The 24,697-nt window shown below is 40.2% G+C and overlaps 1 protein-coding gene across 2 annotated transcripts in view; it reads left to right on the top strand.

Moving 5' to 3' along the window:
• The window catches only part of Dh31-R (Diuretic hormone 31 Receptor), a 596,582-nt gene that overhangs the window by 484,793 nt on the left and 87,092 nt on the right, over positions 1–24,697 (top strand). For both annotated transcript variants that reach the window (XM_067139429.2, XM_067139428.2), the window contains exon 8: positions 19,108–19,149. In XM_067139429.2, coding sequence (XP_066995530.1) covers positions 19,108–19,149 — 42 coding nt within the window. The remainder of the gene's footprint in view (positions 1–19,107; positions 19,150–24,697) is intronic.

Here is a 24,697-nt window from a genome sequence, read left to right as displayed (position 1 = left end):
ATTGATTGATTGATTGATTGATTGATTGATTGATTGATTGATTGATTGATTGATTGATTGATTGATTGATTGATTGATTGATTGATTGATTGATTGATTGATTGATTGATTGATTGATTGATTGATTGATTGATTGATTGATTGATTGATTGATTGATTGATTGATTGATTGATTGATTGATTGATTGATTGATTGATTGATTGATTGATTGATTGATTGATTGATTGATTGATTGATTGATTGATTGATTGATTGATTGATTGATTGATTGATTGATTGATTGATTGATTGATTGATTGATTGATTGATTGATTGATTGATTGATTGATTGATTGATTGATTGATTGATTGATTGATTGATTGATTGATTGATTGATTGATTGATTGATTGATTGATTGATTGATTGATTGATTGATTGATTGATTGATTGATTGATTGATTGATTGATTGATTGATTGATTGATTGATTGATTGATTGATTGATTGATTGATTGATTGATTGATTGATTGATTGATTGATTGATTGATTGATTGATTGATTGATTGATTGATTGATTGATTGATTGATTGATTGATTGATTGATTGATTGATTGATTGTACTATTCACAAGATACCTCTATTTGAGCTGTATGTCTGTTATCCCAGACTCGTTAAGAAAACAACTACAAACACCAAGGCGAGAGCGCCCAAATGAGGCTTCGCGTACCAAGCGACCGCTGCTCAACCCGAAGGCCTGCTGATTACGAGGTGCCACGTGGTCAGTGCGATGAATCCTCTCGGTCGTTATTCTTGGCTTTCCAGTCCAAGCACAGATCCTTCCCATCGTCGCCATATGACCTGCGTGTATCGATACGACGTAAAACCAATAGCACTGCCTGAATTACCACAATGTCCCCTTCTTTTTCGGTTTTTCATCCACTACAGTCAAACAAAGCATAGATCTGTTCACATGAAATATTTAAATGAAAAGTACTCCCTTTGGTTAGGATACCACATAAAAGCGGAGATCCCGTGGCTCTGAACTTAATATCAGTACTTACTTAAAATTGCAAGCTTACTTTTCTTTTCTACACTTATTCCATTTTCCACAGTTTTTCGCTGGTGGTTTAACGTCGCACTAACACATCGAAGATTTTCGGCAACGCTAGGTAGAAAAATCGCTGGAATTCGAAAGGTATCAGCCGAAAAACCACCTTCAAGGCTACCGATGGTGGAAGTTGAACCTACAACCTCCAAATGCAAGCTCATAGCTACCCCAGCCTGAACCACGCTGCCAACTCGCTCGATCTTTTCCACAGTTTTAATTTGCTTCTACTGTATGACAAATGTTCTCCTAATTTTTAACTGTTTCGTGACAGCATAGCCAAAATGATTCATTTCTTACTTTATTACTTTCTCCGTTAAGTGGTGCTCCCAGTTAACGTGTGATTTTGCAGGTGCGTTTTCTGAGAAACTGTGAAAAACTTGGCGTACTTGTTCTATACTAAGTTCCCAAGTGTGCTGGAGTGAATTGTTGTGTAGCTGCGAAGCGCCAATCAAGGAAATTAATTATTCTCAACTTGGGAAGAAGCAGCAACAAGGTGGCAAAGAGGAACGAGCCAGCAGATGAAAGTTCCTACACAGAGAACCTAGCGGACATCGTCCTGCATCAGGAAAGGGGTGCCCTGCAGTGGCAGGGCGTTCTTTCAGTGATGTACGTCTCCATGACTAGACGGTTAGCGTGCTGACCTTTGGTCACAGGAATCCCTGGTTCGATTCCAGGCAGAGTCGGGAATTATAACCATCATTGGTTAATTTCGCTGGCACGGGGGCTGGGTGTATGTGTCGTCTTCATTATTATTTCAATCAATCAATCAATCACTACTGATCTGCATGTAGGGGAGTCGCCCAGGTGGCAGATTCCCTATCTGTTGTTTTCCTATCCTTTTCTTAAATGATTGCAAAGAAATTGGAAATTTATTGAACATTCCAATCCCTAAATCCCCTTCCTATAAACGAATATTTGCCCCAATTTGTCCTCTTGAATTCTAACTTTATCTTCATATTGTGATCTTTCCTACTTTTAAAGACACCATCCAAACTTATTCGTCTACTGATGTCCTCCCACGTCATCTCTCCACTGACAGCTCAGAACATACCACTTAGACGAGCAGCTCGTCTCCTTTCTACCAAGTCTTCCCAGCCCAAACTTTGCAACATTTTTGTAACGCTACTCTTTTGTCGTAAATCGCCCAGAACAAATCGAGCTGCTTTTCTTTGTATTTTTTCCAGTTCCTGAATCACTGGAACCATACTCAAGTTGAGGTCTCACCAGAGACAAATATGCTCTCTCCTTTACATCCTTTAACCCTAAATACTCTTATAACCGCGTGCAGAGATCTGTACCCTTTATTTACAATCAAGAAGATGAAGATCTTTCCTTATATTTATCCCTAGATATTTACAATGATCCCCAAAGGGAACTTTCACCCCATCAACGCAGTAATTAAAACTGAGAGAACTTTTCCTATTTGTGAAACTCGCAACCTGACTTTTATCCCCATTTATCATCATACCATTGCCTACTGTCCATCTCACAACATTATCGAGGTCATTTTGCACTTGCTCACAATCTTGTAACTTATTTATTACTCTGTACAGAATAACATCATCTGCAAAAAGCCTTATCTCTGATTCCACTTCTTTACACATATCATTGATATATATAAGAAAACATAAAGGTCCAATAATACTGCCTTGAGGGATTCCCCTCTTAATTTTTACAGGGACAGATAAAGCTTCACCTACTCTAATTCTCTGAGTTCTATTTTCTAGAAACAGAGCCACCCATTCAGTCACTCTTTCGTCAAGTTCAATTGCACTCATTTTGGCCAGTAGTTTCCCATGATCTACCCTATCAAATGCCTTAGATAAGTCAATCGCAATACAGTCCAACTGACCTCCTGAATCCAGGATATCTGCTATATCTTGCTGGAATCCTACAAGTTGGGCTTCAGTGGAATAACCTTTCCTAAACCCAAACTGCCTTCTGTCAAGCCAATTATTAATTTTGCAAACATGTCTTATATAAACAGAAAGAATGTTTTCCCAAAGCTTACATACAATGCATGTCAAACTGATTGGCCTGTAATTTTCAGCTTTATGCCTATCACCCTTTCCTTTATATACAGGGGCTACTATAGCAACTCTCCATTCATTTGGTAAAGACCGAGCTCGATAGCTGCAGTCGCTAAGTGCGACCAGTATCCAGTATTCGGGAGATAGTAGGTTCGAATCCCACTGTCGGCAGCCCTGAAAATGGTTTTCCGTGGTTTCCCATTTTCACACCAAGCAAATGCTGGGGCTGTACCTTACTTAATGCCACGGCCGCTTCCTTCCCACTCCTAGGCATTTCCTGTCTCATTGTCGCCATAAGACCTATCTGTGTCGGTGCGACGTAAAGCAAGTAGAAAAAAAATCATTTGGTAAAGTTCCTTCATGCAAACAAAAATCAAACAAGTACTTCAGATATGATACTATATCCCAACCCATTGTCTTTAGTATATCCCCTGAAACCTTCTTAATTCCAGCAGCTTTTCTAGTTTTCAACTTTTGTATCTTACTGTAAATGTCATTGCTGTCATACGTAAATTTTAATACTTCTTTAGTATTAGTCACCTCCTCTATCTGGACATTATCCTTGTAACCAACAATCTTTACATACTGTTGACTGACTACTTCTGCCTTTTGAAGATCCTCACATACACACTCCCCTTGTTCATTAATTATTCCTGGAATGTCCTTCTTGGAACCTGTTTCTGCCTTAAAGTACCTATACATACCGTTCCATTTTTCAATAAAATTAGTGTGGCCACCAATTATGCTTGCCATCATGTTATCCTTAGCTGACTTCTTTGCCAGATTCAATTTCCTAGTAAGTTCCTTCAATTTCTCCTTACTTCCACAGCCATTTCTAACTCTATTTCTTTCCAACCTGCACCTCCTACTTAGTCTCTTTACTTCCCTGTTATAATATAGTGGATCTTTAGCATTTCTTACCACCTTTAAAGGTACAAACCTATTTTCACATTCCTCAACAATTGCTTTAAACCCATCCCAGAGCCTGTTTACATTTTTATTTACCGTTTTCCACCGATCATAGTTGCTTATTAAAAACTCCCTAATGCCTGTTTTATCAGCCATATGGTACTGCCTAACAGTCCTAATTTTAATATCTTCCTTTCTTTCACATTTATTTTTAATTACCAAAAAAACAGCTTCGTGGTCACTAATACCATCTATTACTTCGGTTTCTCTATAGAGCTCATCTGGTTTTACCAGCACCACATCAGGAATATTCTTCCCTCTAGTTGGTTCCATCACTTTCTTAATCAGGTGCCCTTCTCATATTAACTTATTTGCCATTTGTTGGTCAGGCTTCCTGTCGTTCGCATTACCTTCCCAATTGACATTTGGTAAATTCAGATCACCCACTACGATCACGTTCCTTTCCTTATCGTTTCCCATATAGCTGATTATCTTATGAAATAATTCTGAATAAGCATCTGCGCTACCCTTTCCTGGTCTGTACACTCCAAAGACATCTAGTTGCTTATTATCTTTAGAAATGAGCCTTACCCCTAGAATTTCGTGCCTGTCATCTTTAACTTTTTCGTAGCTTACAAATTCTTCTTTCACGAGAATGAATACTCCCTCTCCTACCTTTCCTATCCTATCTCTACGATACACCCTCCAGTTCTGTGAGAAAATTTCTGCATCCATTATATCATTTTTCAGCCATGATTCAACTCCTGTTACAATATCTGGTAAGTATATATCTATTAAATTAATTCTATTCCTTTCTTTACAATACTTCTACAGTTGAGCACTAACAGTTTTATGTCATCCCTACTTGATTTCCAGTTCCCTGTTCCCTTAACACCGCTGCCTAGCACACCCTGTTTCCCTGAATGTACCTCCCTATAACCCTTCATCCCCATCACGACGCGCAGGTCGCCTACGGGAGTCAAATCAAAAGACCTGCACCTGGCGAGCCGAACTTGTCCTCGGACACTCCCGGCACTAAAAGCCATACGCCATTTCTTTTTCTTTCAGTGATCGTTGCCGCGATAACGGGGAGTGTCACTAAAGCAGTGTTAGAACAGCGAACAGCTTAAGTCTCACTCGACTTTAACAAAGGCATATTGAGTGAAGTGAAAGCTGATCTTAATAAACGTGAAGCTGAAATGAATGCCGAGGTTGCAACCGGGAAATAGTCGATTCGAACCCGCTGTCGGCAGCTCTGAAGATGGATTTCCATGGTTTCACACTTTCACACGAGGCAAATGCTTTACCTTAATTAAGGCCACGGTCATTTCCTTTCCACTCCTAGGCTTTTCCCATCCCATAAGAGCTATCTCTGTCGGTGTGACGTAAAGCAAATAGTAAAAATAAAAATGAATGTCATCGAAAAGCACTCGAAGGTAAAAAATGATGAACTAGAAATGCATCAGAGACGTAGTAGTCTCAGGATATTCAGCGTGCCTGAAATATCTTAGGAGAACACCGACTAATTTTCTGTCAAGGTTTTCAGGGACAAATTTTTGGTTGAACTCGACACTCTCGATATGGATCGATCCCGCCCAATACCCGAAATAGACGCAAGACCAACTCCAATACTCAGACCACAATTAATAAAAAACATGGCTGGCGTACCGGGCCAAAGCTGGCATAGCCTAATAATAGTCGTAAGAAATTTGTAGTGCGAAAATGTTTATCCATGGTTATCAAACACGCAATAATTGAAACATAAAATAACAGTGGAAATTTTAATTGCACTTTATTTATGAGACTATGTCACATAGAGCGGACTTTGAAAGCTTTACAACAAACAGCAAGTTGTAAGTAGGCCTACGACTTCATTTAAATGTAAACACATATTCAAGAAAATTACACACTAAGTAACATAACACGCACAAAAATCAGTTTTCCTTCCCCTAACACTTGCACAACATACCTATTAGCTCATTATTCACCCTTCACCAAAATATTGCAGTCGAACAAACCTAGTAGTGCACACATCCAACAAACAAATTACAGACTAAGCAACATAACACCAAGCACAGAAGAAATCAGTTTTCCTCCTAACTTATTAACACTAACGCAACATACCCATTAGCTCGTTATTCACCCTTCTTCAAAATATTGCAGTCGAACAAAACTAGTAGTGGACGCATCCGGCATACAAATTAGGCCTACAGACTAAGCAACATATCACCAAGCAAAGAAAAAACAAACGTTTTCCTCCTAACTTATTACCTTTAACACAACATACCTAGTAGCTCATTATTCACCCTTCACCAAAATATTGCAGTTGAACAAAACTAGTAGTGCACGCATCCGGCATACAAATTAGGCCTACAGACTAAGCAACATATCACCAAGCAAAGAAAAAACAAACGTTTTCCTCCTAACTTATTACCTTTAACACAACATACCCATTAGCTCATTATTCACACTTCACCAAAATATTGCAGTCGAACAAAACCATCACCGTGCATATCCAACAAACAATTTTAAGGAAAGTTTCTACACCATTATAATCACGTTGATATTTCTACACCATTCATTCATAAGTTTTAGAACCTGCATTGTGAGTTTCAAAAGTGTTTCTGCATTTAGTTTGTTACCAGGAAGAGTCCAATAACATCTTTGTGGTCATAAAGTATTGAAGATGTCATAAAAACCTGAATGGCAGTAGCTGGATCCAGCCCAGAACTATTTACTCCCACTCCTAAAATATTTCCAGCTTTATATATCAATTTAGAACTGACAAAGACTTCATCCAACAACAATGTTACAACTTTATCATCATGTTGGAGAAGTTCAGCCTTCTCCTTTACAAATGCTTTTTGAGAAGGCCCAATACCAGTGCTATTTGGATCTATTTTTGTGAAAAAAATGTCCTAAATAGACAGGGTGTTGTAAAGTCATCGAGTATGTATTCCTCAACATGTGATAAGCCCCAGGAAGAGAATACTAAAAATTTGCTGCCCATATTATCAACTGAGTAGTTCATTTCACTTGCTTCAGTAAACTAAGTTCCAATTGTTCTGCTGCAAACTTAATTTTATTGTGTTTCAGTTTCTTTCTCTTTCACAATCTCAAACAATGGCTTTTTTCAGGAAATTCACCAAAATAAATACTCTATCACTCAGTTCTATACTACCGGGCGAGTTGGCCGTGCGTGTAGAGGCGCGCGGCTGTGAGCTTGCATCCGGGAGATCGTGGGTTCGAGCCCCACTGTCGGCAGCCCTGAAGATGGTTTTCCGTGGTTTCCCATTTTCACACCAGGCAAATGCTGGGGCTGTACCTTAATTAAGGCCACGGCCGCTTCCTTCCAACTCCTAGGCCTTTCCCATCCCATCGTCGCCATAAGACCTATCTGTGTCGGTGCGACGTAAAGCAAATATCAAAAAAAAAAAAAAAAAAGTTCTATACTACTTCATGATTACCAAGATGACTTACCAGAGTTTCGAATTTTCTCCATCTGTCACACTTCAGGCAATCCTGTACTTCACATCCTAATATAAACCTTAATTTTTCTGCAGGTAAAGGAATGTTTTTAAAATGCGCTTTCACTTCTAGGTCACTCATCACTTTAAAACTCACCACTATTGATGGAATATCTTGGTCTTGAAGTTGTAGGAATAGAAGACCATCATCTTTTACAATCACAATGAATGGGCTCACATTTCTCTTCTTCAATTCTGTCGTGAAAACCTGAAAATTATCTATCTTGTCCTCTTCACGCCAACATTTAAACGCTTCTTCGTCTCTCTGTAGTAACTGCTGTTTACGCTTTTCAGGGTCCTTTCTTTCTCGAAGCAAACTTATAGTATTATACGAAGGCTGATTGTCAAATATGGTTGGATAGGCATCAGGTGCGAATTTAGGATTCCTTCTAGGGATGCGAATCGGTTCACTATTCTCAACGGGAAAAACATCTTCACGCACAACAAAAGTAGGGTCAAAATGTTTGATGCAGACAACAGTCTTATTAATTACAGTGGAATTTTCACGATGAATGCAACGAACCCATTTCTCTCGTAATACTTTGTCCTTCCGAAATGTGAAGGCATGAATTCCCGAAGAATTGACATAATTAGACTTACAGAGAGGTACAGAACACGATCGACCCATGCTAATCTAAAATATGTCAATCAATCAATCAATCAATCAATCAATCAATCAATCAATCAATCACTACTGATCTGCATTTAGGGCAGTCACCCAGGTGGCAGATTCCCTATCTGTTGTTTTCCTAGCCTTTTCTTAAATGATCGCAAAGAAAATGGGAAATTATTGAAATTACCCTTGGTAAGTTATTCCAATCCCTAACTCCCCTTCCTATAAAGGAATATTTGCCCCAATTCGTCCTCTTGAATTCCAACTTTATCTTCATATTGTGATCTTTCCTACTTTTAAAGACACCACTCAAATGTATTCGTCTACTGATGTCCTCCCACGCCATCTCTCCTCGGACAGCTTGGTACATACCATTTAATCGAGCAGTTCGTCTCCTTTCTCCCAAATTTTCCAAGCCCAAACTTTGCAACATTTTTGTAACGCTACTCTTTTGTCGGAAATCACCCAGAACAAATCGAGCTCCTTTTCTTTGGATTTTTTCCAGTTCTTGAATTAAGTAATACTGGTGAGGGTCCCATACACTGGAACCATACTCTAGTTGGGGTCTTACCAGAGACTTATATGCCCTCTCCTTTACATCCTTACTACAACCCCTAAATACCCTCATAACCATGCGCAGAGATCTGTACCCTTTATTAACAATCATATTTATGTGATTACCCCAATTAAGGTATTTTCTTATATTAACACCTAGGTACTTACAATGATCCCCAAAAGGAACTTTCACCCCATCAATGCAGTAATTAAAACTGAGAGAACTTTTCCTATTTGTGAAACTTACAACCTGACTTTTAACCCCGTTAATCATCATACCATTGTCCACCGTCCATCTCACAACACTATCGAGGTCACCCTGCAGCCGCTCGCAATCTTGTAACTTATTTATTACTCTGTACAGAATAACATCATCTGCAAACAGCCTTATCTCTGATTCCACTTCTTTACACGTATCATTGATATATATAAGAAAACATAAAGGTCCAATAATACTGCCTTGAGGAATTCCCCTCTTAATTATTACAGGGTCAGATAAAGCTTCGCCTACTCTAATTCTCTGAGTTCTACTTTCTAGAAATATAGCCACCCATTCAGTCACACTTTTTTCTAGTCCAATTGCACTCATTTTTGCCAGTAGTCCTCCATGATCTACCTTATCAAATGCCTTAGATAGGTAAATCGCAATACAGACCATTTGGCCTCCTGAATCCAGGATATCTGCTATATCTTGCTGAAATCGTACAAGCTGAGCTTCAGTCGAATAACCTTTCCTAAACCCAAACTGCCTTCTGTCAAACCAGTTATTAATTTTGCAAACATGTCTAATATAATCAGAAAGAATGCTTTTCCAAAGCTTACATACAATGCATGTCAAACTGACTGGCCTGTAATTTTCAGCTTTATGTCTATCACCCTTTCCTTTATACACAGGGGCTACTGTAGCAACTCTCCATTCATTTGGTATAGCTCCTTCAACCAAACAATAATCAAATAAGTATTTCAGATATGGTACTATATCCCAACCCATTGCCTTTAGTATATCCCCAGAAATCTTATCAATTCCAGCTGCTTTTCTAGTTTTCAACCCTTGTATCTTACTGTAAATGTCTTTGTTATCATAGGTAAATTTTAATACTTCTTTAGTGTTACTCACATCCCCTATCTGGACATTATCCTTGTAACCAACAATCTTTACATACTGCTGACTGAATACTTCTGCCTTTTGAAGATCCTCGCATACACACTCCCCTTCTTCATTAATGATTCCTGGAATGTCCTTCCTTACTACCTTTAAAGGAACAAACCTATTTTCACATTCCTCAGCAATTGCTTTAAACCCATCCCAGAGTCTGTTTACATTTTTTTTACCATTTTCCAGCGATCATAATCACTTTTTTTAAACTCCCTCATAAAGTGCCTATACATACTCTTCCATTTTTCACTAAAATTTGTATGACCACCAATTATGCTTGCCATCATGTTATCCTTAGCTGACTTCTTTGCTAGATTCAATTTCCTAGTAAGTTCCTTCAGTTTCTCCTTACTTCCATAACCATTTCTAACTCTATTTCTTTCCAGTCTGCACCTCCTTCTTAGTCTCTTTACTTCTCTGTTATAATATAGTGGATCCTTACCATTCCTTACCACCTTTAAAGGTACAAACCTATTTTCACATTCCTCAACAATTGCTTTAAACCCATCCCAGAGTCTGTTTACATTTTTATTTGCCATTTCCCAGCGATCATAGTTGCTTTTTTAAAAACTCCCTCATGCCTGTTTTATCAGCCATATGGTACTGCCTAATAGTCCTAATTTTAATACCTTCCTTTCTTTCAAATTTATTTTTAACTACGACAAAAACAGCTTCGTGATCACTAATACCATCTATTACTTCGGTTTCTCTGTAGAGCTCATCTGGTTTATCAGCACCACATCAGGAATATTCTTCCCTCTAGTTGGTTCCATCACTTTTTAAATCACGTGCCCGTCCCATATTAACTTATTTGCCATTTGTTGTTCATGCTTCCTGTCGTTCGAATTACCTTCCCAATTGACATTTGCTCAATTGAGATCACCTTCTACTATCGGATTCCTTTCCATATCATTTCCAATATAGCTGACTATCTTATGAAATAATTCTGAATCAGCGTCAGCGCTACCCTTTCCCGGTCTGTACACTCCAAAGACATCACGTTGCCTATTATCTTTAGAGAAGAGCCTTACACACAGAATTTCAAGTTTTTCATCCTTAACTTTTTCGTAGCTTACAAATTCTTCTTTCAGCAGAATGAATACTCCCCCTCCTACTAATCCTATCCTATCTCTACGATACACACTCCAGTTCCGTGAGAATATCTCTGCATCCATTATATCATTTCTCAGCCATGATTCAACTCCTATTAAAATATCTGTTAAGTATATATATATATTAAATTATTTAATTCGATTCCTTTGTTTACAATGCTCCTACAGTTGAGCATTAACATTTTTATGTCATCCCTACTTGATTTCCAGTTCCCTGTTCGCTTAACACCGCTCCCTAGGCCACTCCGTTTCCCTGAATGTACCCGCCTACAACCCTTCTAAACAAGTTTCCTACCTTATATGTATCACTGCGGTTTAAGTGAAGGTCATCTGGGCGCAGATCCCTGTCTCCTATCCACCCATTAGGATCTAGAATTCTCACTCCCAGTTTTCCACATACCCACTCCATAGTCTCATTTAAATCCCCAATCACCTTCCTGTCAGTATCCCTCCTACAGAGTATTCCACTGATAACAATCTCCGCTTCCTTAAATTTCATCCGTGCTGCATTTACCAGACCCCACACATCCCCAACTATGTTGGTACTTATACCTGCTTGTCTTACGTTTTCAGTACCAACGTGAAACACTACCACCTTCTCCTTTCCCTCTTCCTTCTCTTCTACTTTCCTCAACATCTACCTCAACCTAATTCCTGGATAACACTCTACCCTGGTTCCCTTTCTTCCACACACTTTCCCCACATGTCTAACGGTGGAATCCCCCATGACCAGAGCCTCAATCCTACATACCTCATTTGATCCCCTCCCCTCCTGGTCAGCCCTATCTTTTCTCACTGCTGCAGAAGCTACTTACTCATCGCTTTTCTCCCTCCCATGACCCTGTTCCACCTGTTTTTCCTATCCACTACTCCAGATTTCCCTTTCCTACCTTTTCCCTTCCTCCTACTTCCACACATCTCAGCAACAGTTTCCTGTTCCTCATCTTCCCTCGGTTGTTCTACCTGCAGTGACTAGTACCGATTTCTAACAAACACCTGTCCTGAATTCTGATCCTGAACAGAGCCCTTAGCCTGCAATTTCCTTCCCCTTAAAACATTAGACCACCTGTCTCCTACAAGTCCCCCATTTCCTTCCCATCCCTCTTTTGCACCTACTGTAACCTGTACATTATTTGAGGGAGGCTTACTTTCCTTCCTGTCCTCTGAGAGAATTCTAATTATCTCCCTCAAACTCTCCAACTCCTCCTTCATACTCCTTAATGCCTGGCCACACCCACAGTTCCTACAGTTGCACTGCTTAGTCATTATTTACGGAATAATGGGAAGAAAAGGAAAAATAAAATAAATTATTCTGTGCAAATAAAAATGAAAGGAAAGAAATATTGCCTATAAAAATGAAAGGAAAGAAATGTTGTCTAGGATAGTTCACAAAAATCACACAACAACAAGGTAATTAATATAAGCTACTACTACACTACAATACTACCGGTACTTAGTTGTACGAATTTTTTTCAACAACACCCTAACAGAATGAAAATTGCTGTTAATTACTGTAAACCGAAAGTAATACACAAGAATTAGGTCTACACAATTCTAAACTGCAGTTAAGTCTGCCCTAATTACTGCAACAGAATTCTAGTAAGAGAGTTAATACAGGTACCACAGATACTATCGATACTACAGATGCTATACTACACAAATATCTCACAGTAATAGAATAAACGCACTAATTTATAATAAAATACCTACTATAAAACACTACAATGATTTTAAACTACGTTTAGACGTAACCTAATTATAATACAACAGGTTATTACTAAGCACAATCTGAAATGAAAATTACAATTAAAGTTTGAAATTCGCAAGACTACTCAAAATAATAGAATAAGCACTCTAAATCCTAATAAGTCACTACAACACACCACAACAGTTTTTAAACTACGTTCAGGCGTATCCTAATTACAATAGGTTATTAATAAGCACAATATGTACATTACAAATACGTGCATTACATTCTAAAACGACACTAATAATATTAACAATAACACACGAACACAAATGTTGTGAACACATAATCTATACGTGACCACGTGTAAACAGGGGATAAACTATACTTAGTATATTAAACTTCTAGAAAATAGAACCGGTCGACTCCTATATTTCTTTGTCCATATTGAAAGCTATTAAAAGCAGCCACAAAAGCAGACCCGAAATACTTCAGTCGCAAAGATTACTTTGAACTGGAATTCACGATCACACTGAATTCATTAATACGTTCAAAAACAGGTTCCCGTAATTGTTTGAACTGTGTATTTTTTACCTGAGTTCTAATAAGCAGGATACAGAGTTTTAGGAATATAGCTCCAGGCCTCACGGCCATACAGCAGGATGGGCCTGATACGAGGTACATGCTAGGTAAATATTGGGTGGCATGTGTGGAATGTCGTCTCTTATGTCCATACGCATTCACTTTGTCCTACATCTTAGCGGAAATATCTGACACCACCTTACTGCATAGCATAAATAATAAGTATTGTACTGTTTCAATACTAGCGAACCTGAGAAAATTGAATGAATTTACACGGCCCATTTTTTTTTTGTGAACGTTTCTTCTAATTTTATTCTTACGAATTTGGCTGATCATCAGACATTTGACTATGCCCAGTACCATCACAATATGCTATGTATGGAATACGTTCGGTATGTGTGTTTAGCAATAAAGCATGAGTCATGCAGGGGGACAATACAGTGTACAATACAGCGAGTGGCGCTTCACTTTCAGTCGAATACCCTCACATACGAAACCCTTTAATATCTTCAAAAGTACTCGTCTGATTTGCAAAATAAGCACATCACTGACTTTTTAGCTCCATTCTCAATTGTTCTCTTGGGTGAGATTAGTATAGTCCTATTTAAAAAGCTAAGTTGCTACCGGTTTTTCGGTAATTACGTATGAGATTGAGAACAATAGGGAAGTATTTTATGAGCCCCTTAATACAATTTAAGAATTTGAAAACAGTATGTATGTATCTTTAACGAATCAGAAGATATTTGAGGTGGACACCTTCGCTGAATCACTCTGTATATACAGTCGGTAAAATAAGTACCGATACTCATACACATATGGTTCCAAACGGTACACAAACGGGAATTAGCGGTAAGCGATTTATACTAACACTACAGATGTACTAGAGTTTGACGTAATTAACTGTGACGTGCAGTGGGTGTACATACTATATTCCCTGGTTTATGACCAAGTATTGTTTAACGACACACAGGAAAAATGTCATACAATTAGATCTCACTCATGTATGCTATGTAAACGTCACCGACTGACGGCTCAAAAGAAATCATCCATCGAGTATCCAGTTTAACAGTGGGTATTAGTGCCTGGAACTACGGGTGTACAGGAATGGGACGTCGGTAGTGTGAGATGAAGACAGTTGTGAAAGAAAAAATAGTTTCCTTGTGGTAAGAGGGGCTTGGTTACGCAAACATCGCTAAAAACTGAACCTCTTGCATGCTACTGTTCAGTATGTTGTGAACAAATACAAACGAACAAGATCTACGGCGAATATGCGAGGTCTGGACGTCCTAGAGCTCTAATGGACCGAGAGTTGTGATATGTAGTACAACAAGCGCGCAAGAACTCGAGCTTGAGCGCCCGAATACTTGCTGAAGACGTCGCAACAGCAACAGGCAAGGAAGTAACACCTCAAAACATAAGGAATCACATTCACGAAGCTGGCTTAAAAGGCTGAACGGCAAGAAAAGAACCATTCATTAATCAGCCCAATAAGGTGAAAAGACTGGATTTTGCTCGAGCAAATCTCGACAAACCCATGGAATACTGGAAAAAGGTTGTATTCTCGGACGAAAGCAAGCTTAACCTTTTTGGATCTGATGGGCGATGGTATGTGTGGCGTAAAACAAATCAAGGATTTGACCATAAGAACATTGTACCAACTGTCATGCATGAGCTACGCTGGGGTGGGAGAACTGGTTGTGTTGTTGAGGGTAATATGAGTGCCACAGCATATGTGAACATACTCCGTGATAATGTGTTGGCCAGATCTGCGAAATTAAATCTTGAGGACTTGTTTGTTTTTCAACGAGACAACGATCCCAAGCATACGGCTCGTATAACTAAAGTATGACTGCTGTATAATGTTCGCGAGCAACTTCCAACGCCTCCACAATCCCCAGACCTCAACCTATAAGAAATCTGTGGGCATTGTTGGAGCGGAGAGTAAGGAAACGGACATGATCGTCAAGAGAAGATTTCATTGATCATCTGAAGAAGGAATGGTCGAAAATTGATGCCGAAACCACATAAAACCTTGTAAGCTCCATGTCACGAAGTTTTCAAGCAGTTATAAATGCTCAGGGAATGCATACGAAGTACTGATTGTCAAACTGTGTGTTTGAGGACAGTGTTTCAACATGTATTAATACACTGACTGACAGAGCAAATGCAACACCAAGAAGGAGTGGACAGAACTTTATGCTAATTGCAGGGTAGACTGACCTCACTGAGGTATGCTCATGATGTGAAATGTGCCGCTGTGCTGCGCACGTAGCGAACGATAAATGGGACACGGCGTTGGCGAATGGCCCACTTCGTACCGTGATTTCTCAGCCGACAGTCATTGTAGAACGTGTTGTCGTGTGCCACAGGACACGTGTATAGCTACGAATGCCAGGCCGCCGTCAACGGAGGCATTTCCAGCAGACAGACGACTTTACGAGGGGTATGGTGATCGGGCTGAGAAGGGCAGGTTGGTCGCTTCGTCAAATCGCAGCCGATACCCATAGGGATGTGTCCACGGTGCAGCGCCTGTGGCGAAGATGGTTGGCGCAGGGACATGTGGCACGTGCGAGGGGTCCAGGCGCAGCCCGAGTGACGTCAGCACGCGAGGATCGGCGCATCCGCCGCCAAGCGGTGGCAGCCCCGCACGCCACGTCAACCGCCATTCTTCAGCATGTGCAAGACACCCTGGCTGTTCCAATATCGACCAGAACAATTTCCCGTCGATTGGTTGAAGGAGGCCTGCACTCCCGGCGTCCACTCAGAAGACTACCATTGACTCCACAGCATAGACGTGCACGCCTGGCATGGTGCCGGGCTAGAGCGACTTGGATGAGGGAATGGCGGAACGTCGTGTTCTCCGATGAGTCACGCTTCTGTTCTGTCAGTGATAGTCACCGCAGACGAGTGTGGCGTCGGCGTGGAGAAAGGTCAAATCCGGCAGCAACTGTGGAGCGCCCTACCGCTAGACAACGCGGCATCATGGTTTGGGGCGCTATTGCCTATGATTCCACGTCACCTCTAGTGCGTATTCAAGGCACGTTAAATGCCCACCGCTACGTGCAGCATGTGCTGCGGCCGGTGGCACTCCCGTACCTTCAGGGGCTGCCCAATGCTCTGTTTCAGCAGGATAATGCCCGCCCACACACTGCTCGCATCTCCCAACAGGCTCTACGAGGTGTACAGATGCTTCCGTGGCCAGCGTACTCTCCGGATCTCTCACCAATCGAACACGTGTGGGATCTCATTGGACGCCGTTTGCAAACTCTGCCTCAGCCTCGTACGGACGACCAACTGTGGCAAATGGTTGACAGAGAATGGAGAACCATCCCTCAGGACACCATCCGCACTCTTATTGACTCTGTACCTCGACGTGTTTCTGCGTGCATCGCCGCTCGCGGTGGTCCTACATCCTACTGAGTCGATGCCGTGCGCATTGTGTAACCTGCATATCGGTTTGAAATAAACATCAATTATTCGTCCGTGCCGTCTCTGTTTTTTCCCCAACTTTCATCCCTTTCGAACCACTCCTTCTTGGTGTTGCATTTGTTCTGTCAGTCAGTGTATTAATTCTGCGAACAGAAAACTATTTTTGTTTTGTTTCTATCCGTAGGTGGTTCTTCACACTTCATTAAGAAATGTAATTGAATGGGCGCGATTAAAAAAGGAAAAGATTCCACTCGCAGTATTTTTGGTAAACTAAGAAAAATTGTTTTACTACAAAACAATTACTCAGATTGAAAGAAAGTACAATCGCAAATTTGTTTGTATGTATATTAGTCACCATACTGTAATATATATTACCGGATTATATTGGAACTGACATGATGAACCTAATACTAGACTTCATACTTCCTCTAATAACTCACATCTTTAACTCGTCTATTCTCGACGGGGCATTTCCTACTGTCAGGAAACAAGCAAAGTTACGGCCAATAGAAACAACATCAGCTCCGCTCGCTGCTTCAGACTGTCGACCAATCAGCATTTTATCTGCTTTATCTAAAGCACTGTTGATGTGCAAATAATGAATAACGAATAAATTGAACAGCTATCATCTACTAGATCATCTACAGTCAGACTTCAAACTAGGACACAGTACTACCACTGTTATGCTAATTGTTACTGATGACATACGCAAGGCAATGATCAAAAGACAGATAACCATTCTTATACTGCTGGACTTAAGCAAAGCATTCGATACCGTAGACTTCGACATTTTACTGTCTAAAGTACATTCTCTTCACTTTTCAGGCAGTACGTTGCCGTGGATATATCCTTACCGTCATGAACGACGACAGTGTACTTCTGATGGTCAGAACACTTCAACATGGCGTACTCTGAATTACGGTGTACCACAGGGCTCTATGCTGGGTCTCCTTTTCTCTTCCCTTAATGTCTACGATATCTCTCACAGTTGGAAGTATTGCAAACATCGACTTTATGACGATGACCTACATATTTATATACGTATGGCTTCACGTATCTATAGATTTTAAACGAAGACCTCATTTGCATAGCGGCATGGTCTTCATCGTGCGGTCTAAAAGTTGACCCTACTACATCTCAAGCAATACTTCTAGGCTACCCCAAGCTCCTATCCTAAATTAACCAAGTGGGTCTCTCCTTACCCCCGCCCATATTTATTTGTGGCAGTAGAACGCCACTTACATCCACAGTGAAATGCGTTGGCCTTACCGTGGATGAAAACTTGTCCTGATCTGCTCATATTCCTAATATAATGAAATGGGGATATTCTTCTCTTCACTCTCTAAACCGGTTAAAACACATTTTTCCAAAGAAAATTAAAAGGACAGTGGTCGAAGCACTTATTTTTGTTGTTCGATTACTGTGATGTTGTGTATAAGGACGTAGGTGTGATCCTATAAGCTTGACTACAACGCGGGCAGAATCACTGTGTACGCTCCATATGCAATATGAGGTATTTCAACCATGTATCACCATCATTTACACGCTTATCTTGGCCATGTATAAGCGTGCGATGTATTTACAACTCCCTAAGCATCCTTCAAAAAAAATACTAAATTCCTCACAACCAACCTAAGAGTGAAATTCCTTCAATTGCCTCTCCTCACACCATGACAGACATACCCGAGCACGTAATTCCACCCTTCGTGCACTGACGACCCACAGAATTACCACGTTCACCAACTCCTTCATACTTTTCGTATCTCGTGAATGAAACAATATTCCTAAGAATATCCGGGCTATAAAAAGTGGAAATGCATTCAAACCAGCTGTTTGAGGATTCTTGTGCAACTCTATGACTAACTAAAGTATTTCTCTTTTATATCCTCCTAATGTAATTCGCTGACTCTTGTTAAATTCATACATAACCATGATTCAAATAGGTATGTTCCTTTTTTGTTATACTTTCAGTTTAGGTAGTTATAAACAATTTAGATATTAATCACTTACTCGTTAATTACTTATTCTATATTATTAATTACCGGTACTGTTTTGTTACGTATAATCATTTTAAATTATTCAGTAGGTAAGACACATTATTCATGTTTATACATAAATGTTCTTTTAATAATTTCAGTCAACGTGTAATTTTAATATATGTGTATAATAGTCGTGAACAACTTGATGTAAATAGTGCATTAAACTAGTTAGATGTAAGAGAAGGCCATCTGGCCTTTCTCTTGCCGAGATAAATATATCATTAATATCAATTATTAATCAACATGCACCTATTTGTACGTGTAATCTACAAACATGTCATACCTTGAATAAGTTTTAAAAGGGAATTATTTAAAGAGTTTATAATTGTGCTGATAGAAAATTAAAATTATTTTTGTGTTTCTCTTTTCTTTTTGCAGGGGCTTTGCGTGGCGACGTTGTTTTGCTTCTGCAATGGAGAGGTACTTACTAGTCAGCCAGTCCAGGAGATTTAACTTCTTATATTAATTGTCTCAATCCAGCAGAGTAACACATTGACAGTCAGGGAGAATCACTTTCGGCAGGTCCAATGTGAAGTCTCCTACAGCGTGCATTCAGCCATTCAATCACTTGTATATTATAATATTTTATGGTTTTAGATAAGATTAACTATTTTCTCCACAAAATTCTTTAAATGCTATTTGAATATTACTGAGGAGTATAACAATAGCACAAGAACCAGTTAAGCCTTAGTGTGTTAAATTACGACATATTAGCATAATTTTTCTCCTTAATAAGTAATGACACATTCTCTGGTGAACAATAAGAAAGTTATATCGTAAGCTCTTCAACACACTGCCATTCAGTTCTGCACACCGTTCTCAGCGAAATAGAAGCTTGTGAATGGTAGCTGTAAATCATTCTTTAAGGAATAACTAAAGAAGGTATACATATTGCAAACTTGTTGTGTTGAAGAAATATAGAAATTAGAAAGGAATAGGAAATGTTGAAACTCGTGCTTTTCATGTGTGCTACTTTTAAAAGTGTTCAAAACTCTTTATTTTAAACAAGAAGTAACATTTCAGCGTCAAAGAACAAGAAGGACAGGCCGAAACATCCAGGTTTTCAACACATTAAGGATGATAAATATCCGTAGGTATTTAGGGGCAAATAGGTTGGGGAATCTGCAGCGTCAGCCTACACTCAAAGGGTTAAAGTTGATTAATGCTTGCTTAGCTGAAATGACAGTAATTTGACTTCAGGTTGCGCGTGTAGTATTTTTATTTGCTGCCTTTCTTTTTTTTTACAATTTTCATTACGTCGCACCGACACAGATAGGTCGTATGGAGATGATGGGATAGGAAAGGCCTAGGAATTGGAAGGAAGCGGCCGTGGTTTTAAGGTACAGCCCCAGCATTTGCCTGGTGTGAAAGTGGAAAACCACGGAAAATCATCTTCTGCCATTTAGTCTGCCTGTATGCCAATTTGGACATTCCGTTTTCCTTTACTAGATGTCGGTAAAATTTGAACTCTGCTGGACGAGCTATTGCTGAGTATTTAATTTACTTTGTCGAGTAAATTCCAAATGTGTCAACAGATATCTCTTACAAGCCAATATGGTACTACGTGGAGTTTCGAAGGGACATTCTTCCCCACTCCAAGAATCTGACTACCTCTGGAGGATTTTGAAGTGTGGCGCTCTATCACTTACACATTGTCCGACTCGTTGGCTGAACGGTCAGCGTACTGGCCTTCGGTTCAGAGAGTCACGGGTTCGATTCCCGGCTGGGTCGGGGATTTTAACCTTAATTGGTTAACTTCTACGGCACGAGGGCTGGGTGTATGTGATGTATTCATCATCATTTCATCCTCATCATGACGCGCAGGTCGCCTACGGAAGTCAAATAGAAAGACCTGCACCTGGTGAGCCGAACCCGTCCTGGGATATCCCGGCACTAAAAGCCATACGACATTTTTATTACTTACACATTAATGGAGTTACGAAGGGCCGTGATGGTATTAACAGGAAGTTACATCGTAGGGCGTTCAACATACTGCGCACCCAGGTCCACATACTATTGTCAACGATTTGGAATGTTGTGAATAGCATCAGAAAACCGTTCTTTAGGAATAGTTCGAACATACTGGCAGATAGCAGTAGGAGGCCTTTTTTTCTTTGCTAGAGGTTTTACGTTGCACTGACACAGACAGGTGTTATGGCGACGATGAGCTGCGGCAGGGCTAAAACTTAGAAAGAAGTGGCCATGGCTATATTTAAGGTACAGCTCTGGTATTTGCTTGGTGGGAAAATGAGAAATGATGAAAAACCATACTCACCGTTGCCAGCAGTGGGAAACCACAACCTCACAAATGAAAACTCACAGCTAAGTAGCCGAAACCGAACACCCAACTCATTGGCAGTAGGATGACTGTCAGATGTTTAATATTTTAGTCTATGGAGAGGTTTCTTCAGTTCGCTAAAGAGAACGTAGTCGGACAGAGTCATATCGGACGAATACGCTGTATTCTGTAGAACAGTCAACCTCAATGATTGCAGATGTGCTGCTGTATGGATATTTGTGCGCGGTTTGGCATCGTCAAGGAATGACACATCTTCGATCTGCAACACAATACACACTAACCTGAAACTTCTCTGAATATTTACAGACATGTATCTTGTTTATAAAGGAGCCATGCCTTCTACCTTCTTGCGTGAAAATATTCTTCCATTATAGATTTACTGGCATTTAAAAGAACTCCTGTGGAACGAACTTCCCGGCCCTTCGGTGTCTCCTAAAGCCGAAAAAGTGGTTAGTGGAACATACAGCCAATAACAATACTCTACTCATCTGTAATCTATACACTGCATATGCATAGACTTACCACCATTTATTGACAACTAGCAGAACCGAAGGGGAAGAGTCCCCGTAACAAAACATTCGCATGTATAATCCATTTGGCATTTAGTGAAATGAAATGTCGTATGGCTTTTAGTGCCGGGATATCCCAGGACGGGTTCAGCTCGCCAGGTGCAGGTCTTTCTATTTGACTCCCGTAGGCAACCTGCGCGTCGTGATGAGGATGAAATGATGATGAAGACAACACATACACCCAGCCCCCGAGCCATTGGAATTAACCAATTAAGGTTAAAATCCCCGACCCGGCCGGGAATCGAACCCGGGACCCTCAGAACCGAAGGCCAGTACGCTGACCGTTCAGCAAACGAGTCGGACTTGGCATTTAGTAATAATGCCCGAATGTCAGTCAATATGGACTCATGATCCTCGTATTACGTTACGTTAAGGCAGCGTGTCTATAGCAGTCCTTGTGGAACCGTTGAATAAGACAACCATGCCTAATCTTTAGGCGATAACCTCTAAATAACGTAGGAAGCTTAAGTGCAATGGCGAAGCTATTGGCTAATTAATGGGTAGGCAGGAAATCTTACCTTAAATTTTCTTGTACAGTAGTTCCAAACGTCGAGTTTTCTTCGTTGCAAAATGGTCAATCACACGGTCCTTCAATACTTGATAACTTATAAATTTCTTCACAAGCATTTGCTCGATAGGAATGGTACTAAGACTACTGAGTCTTTCATTGTTCATTGAAGTACGCAAGTTTGTTTTTATTCCCTTCAGAGGAAGCCGTATTCACAGGAAATGTTAATATTAAACTAATCAATTTTGACACTTCCACATACACTGGTTTGAGGTCATTGAGGACAATACAATGTAAAAGTTTTTGAGGGGACAAATGCTTTTCTGTATCGGAATAAATGCTAATCAATTCATTTTCCAATCTTTCCGTATTAAAAATGGGTAAATGTTCATAACAGCAGGGAAGCTCTCTTTGTAAACTATGAACTGATTTGGATCCAACAACTCAACAAACTGGATGCTGTCAAAATCGCCAAACCGTGTTTCCATTTGCATAATTAAGGCGTCAAGAACTTCATATGTTAACATTTTGAGCGTTTGGAACGTCCTGTCGTCTACATTCATCTCGTTATTTATTTTGCAACATTTTACAACGCAAGAGGATATTGTATTTCCTGATCACATGTCCTTGAGGTTACCAGTGGTTTTTTTTAAATTTCAGTATGGCACAGAATTCCATGAGATGTGCTTTTATGTTACACTAGAGCAAAGAGATAAAACCAAACCAAACCCCATGGCACTACAGCCCTTGAAGGGCCTTGGCCTGCCAAGCGACCGCTGCTCAGCCCGAAGGCCTGCAGATTACGATGCGTCGTGTGGTCAGCACGACGAATCCTCTCGGCCGTTATTCTCGGCTTCCTAGACCGGGGCCGCTATCTCACCGTCAGATAGCTCCTCAATTCTAATCACGTAGGGTGAGTGGACCTCGAACCAGCCCTCAGGTCCAGGTAAAAATCCCTGACCTGGCCTGGAATCGAACCCGGGGCCTCCGGGTAAGAGGCAGGCACGCTACCCCTACACCATGGGGCCGGCAGAGCAAAGAGGTGGTCTGTATAAATAAAATTTCTCTATAGAGACAAAGCAAAAAAAATGAATTGGGCCTTCTTGTGTATGGCAAGAACCCAACAGCTGAATTTTACGACTCACTGTCCTACCCCTCATCCTTCTCTGCATTGTCTTCAAAAACCTGTCTTAGATCATCATAGTGTGAAAATATTGTGTGGACTGCTCTCGAATGAAAGTTCCAACGGGTAGCGCACGCTTGTGGAAGTTTGAATCCTTTGGATTCCAGAAGATGAGCTCTCACTGAGGATCTACTAAAGAATGAATGAAACGCTGTCAGATCATGAATGAAGAGCATGACTGATTTTATTGTTTTGGATCAATGGAGAAGAACGAGGTTTAACTTGTGGGCATAACAGTATAGAAATATTGCCCTTGGGCAAACTTGCTTAACGTAATGCTTGAACACCCCCATGTCTTCCTGCCATTGTGGAGCACCCATCATATGTTTGACACACGACTTTATCTATCACTCCCCACTTTCACAGAATATCGACAGTTAATTCTGATAAGCCTGATGCAGTATTATCAATCGAAATATCATAAAAGCCCATGAAACTTTCTGTGGGGCCCTGTTTTGAACAGAACCGGAATGTTACACTACTTGAGATCTGTTTGATACATCTAAGGGGCCGATGACCTAGATGTTAGGCCCCTTTAAACAACAAGCATCATCATCATCATCATCAGATAACTTACATCTAAGCTCTCGTCAGCCTGAATACCAATGAGGTCACAAGAATCTAACTCTGCTTTGATTGTCTCCTGAATTATGGCAGTTACAGACTCAATTAATTAATTCTGTATTTCGCTTGATGTGACTTTAAAGCACGATGTGGACTGGAAATGATCTCGAATGTATTGTTCCTGTTTTGAAAGAAGATCTAACAACTCTAGCTAATTGCCCCTGTTGATTGAGTCTTCCCCTTCAAAATGACCTCGAAATCCAAGCTCCTGTTTCCCAAGGAAACACACAACGTCAACAAGTCTCTCAACAACAAGCCTATTTTGTTTCACGGCTTCGTTATGTTTAACGGCTTGTATTCTTGCACCGTCAGATAAAGAATGTTCTATCCTCCCACGCCCCAGTAGACGGAATCAGTCTTCATTCTGAATAAGTTTATTTGAATTTTGATGCTTCTCTACTTTTCTAAGAAAGTTTCTTTTTGTAACAATTACCCCATTTAAAGTCCATTCCCTTTCACCACCAAACAAAACACACGTATAACAAACAAGCTTCTTGCTTTTGGAACAGGCAGTTAACCACGAATATCGTGTATACCAAGAAAATTGAAATTTTCTAGCTACTTTACCGCCAAAATACGTAATATCCAAATTAGGCATACATCTTTTGTTTTTAGCTTCACACTTCTCTTCGTAAGTCCAAGACTAGAACGGTTTACGTTTTAATGAGTTCAAAGGACTCGTTAAGTTCCCGAAGGGGCCCACTTCACACATTATTTCAACGTGATTTTCAACCGGATGATGTCAGTCTCGTTTTACACAACTAACAGTCCATGTCTGAATTGTC

The sequence above is a fragment of the Anabrus simplex genome, chromosome 2 (assembly GCF_040414725.1).
Source record: "Anabrus simplex isolate iqAnaSimp1 chromosome 2, ASM4041472v1, whole genome shotgun sequence".
Lineage (NCBI taxonomy): Eukaryota > Metazoa > Arthropoda > Insecta > Orthoptera > Tettigoniidae > Anabrus > Anabrus simplex.
The sequence above is the reverse complement of the archived record's forward strand: the minus strand, read 5'-3'. Positions and strand labels throughout refer to the sequence as shown.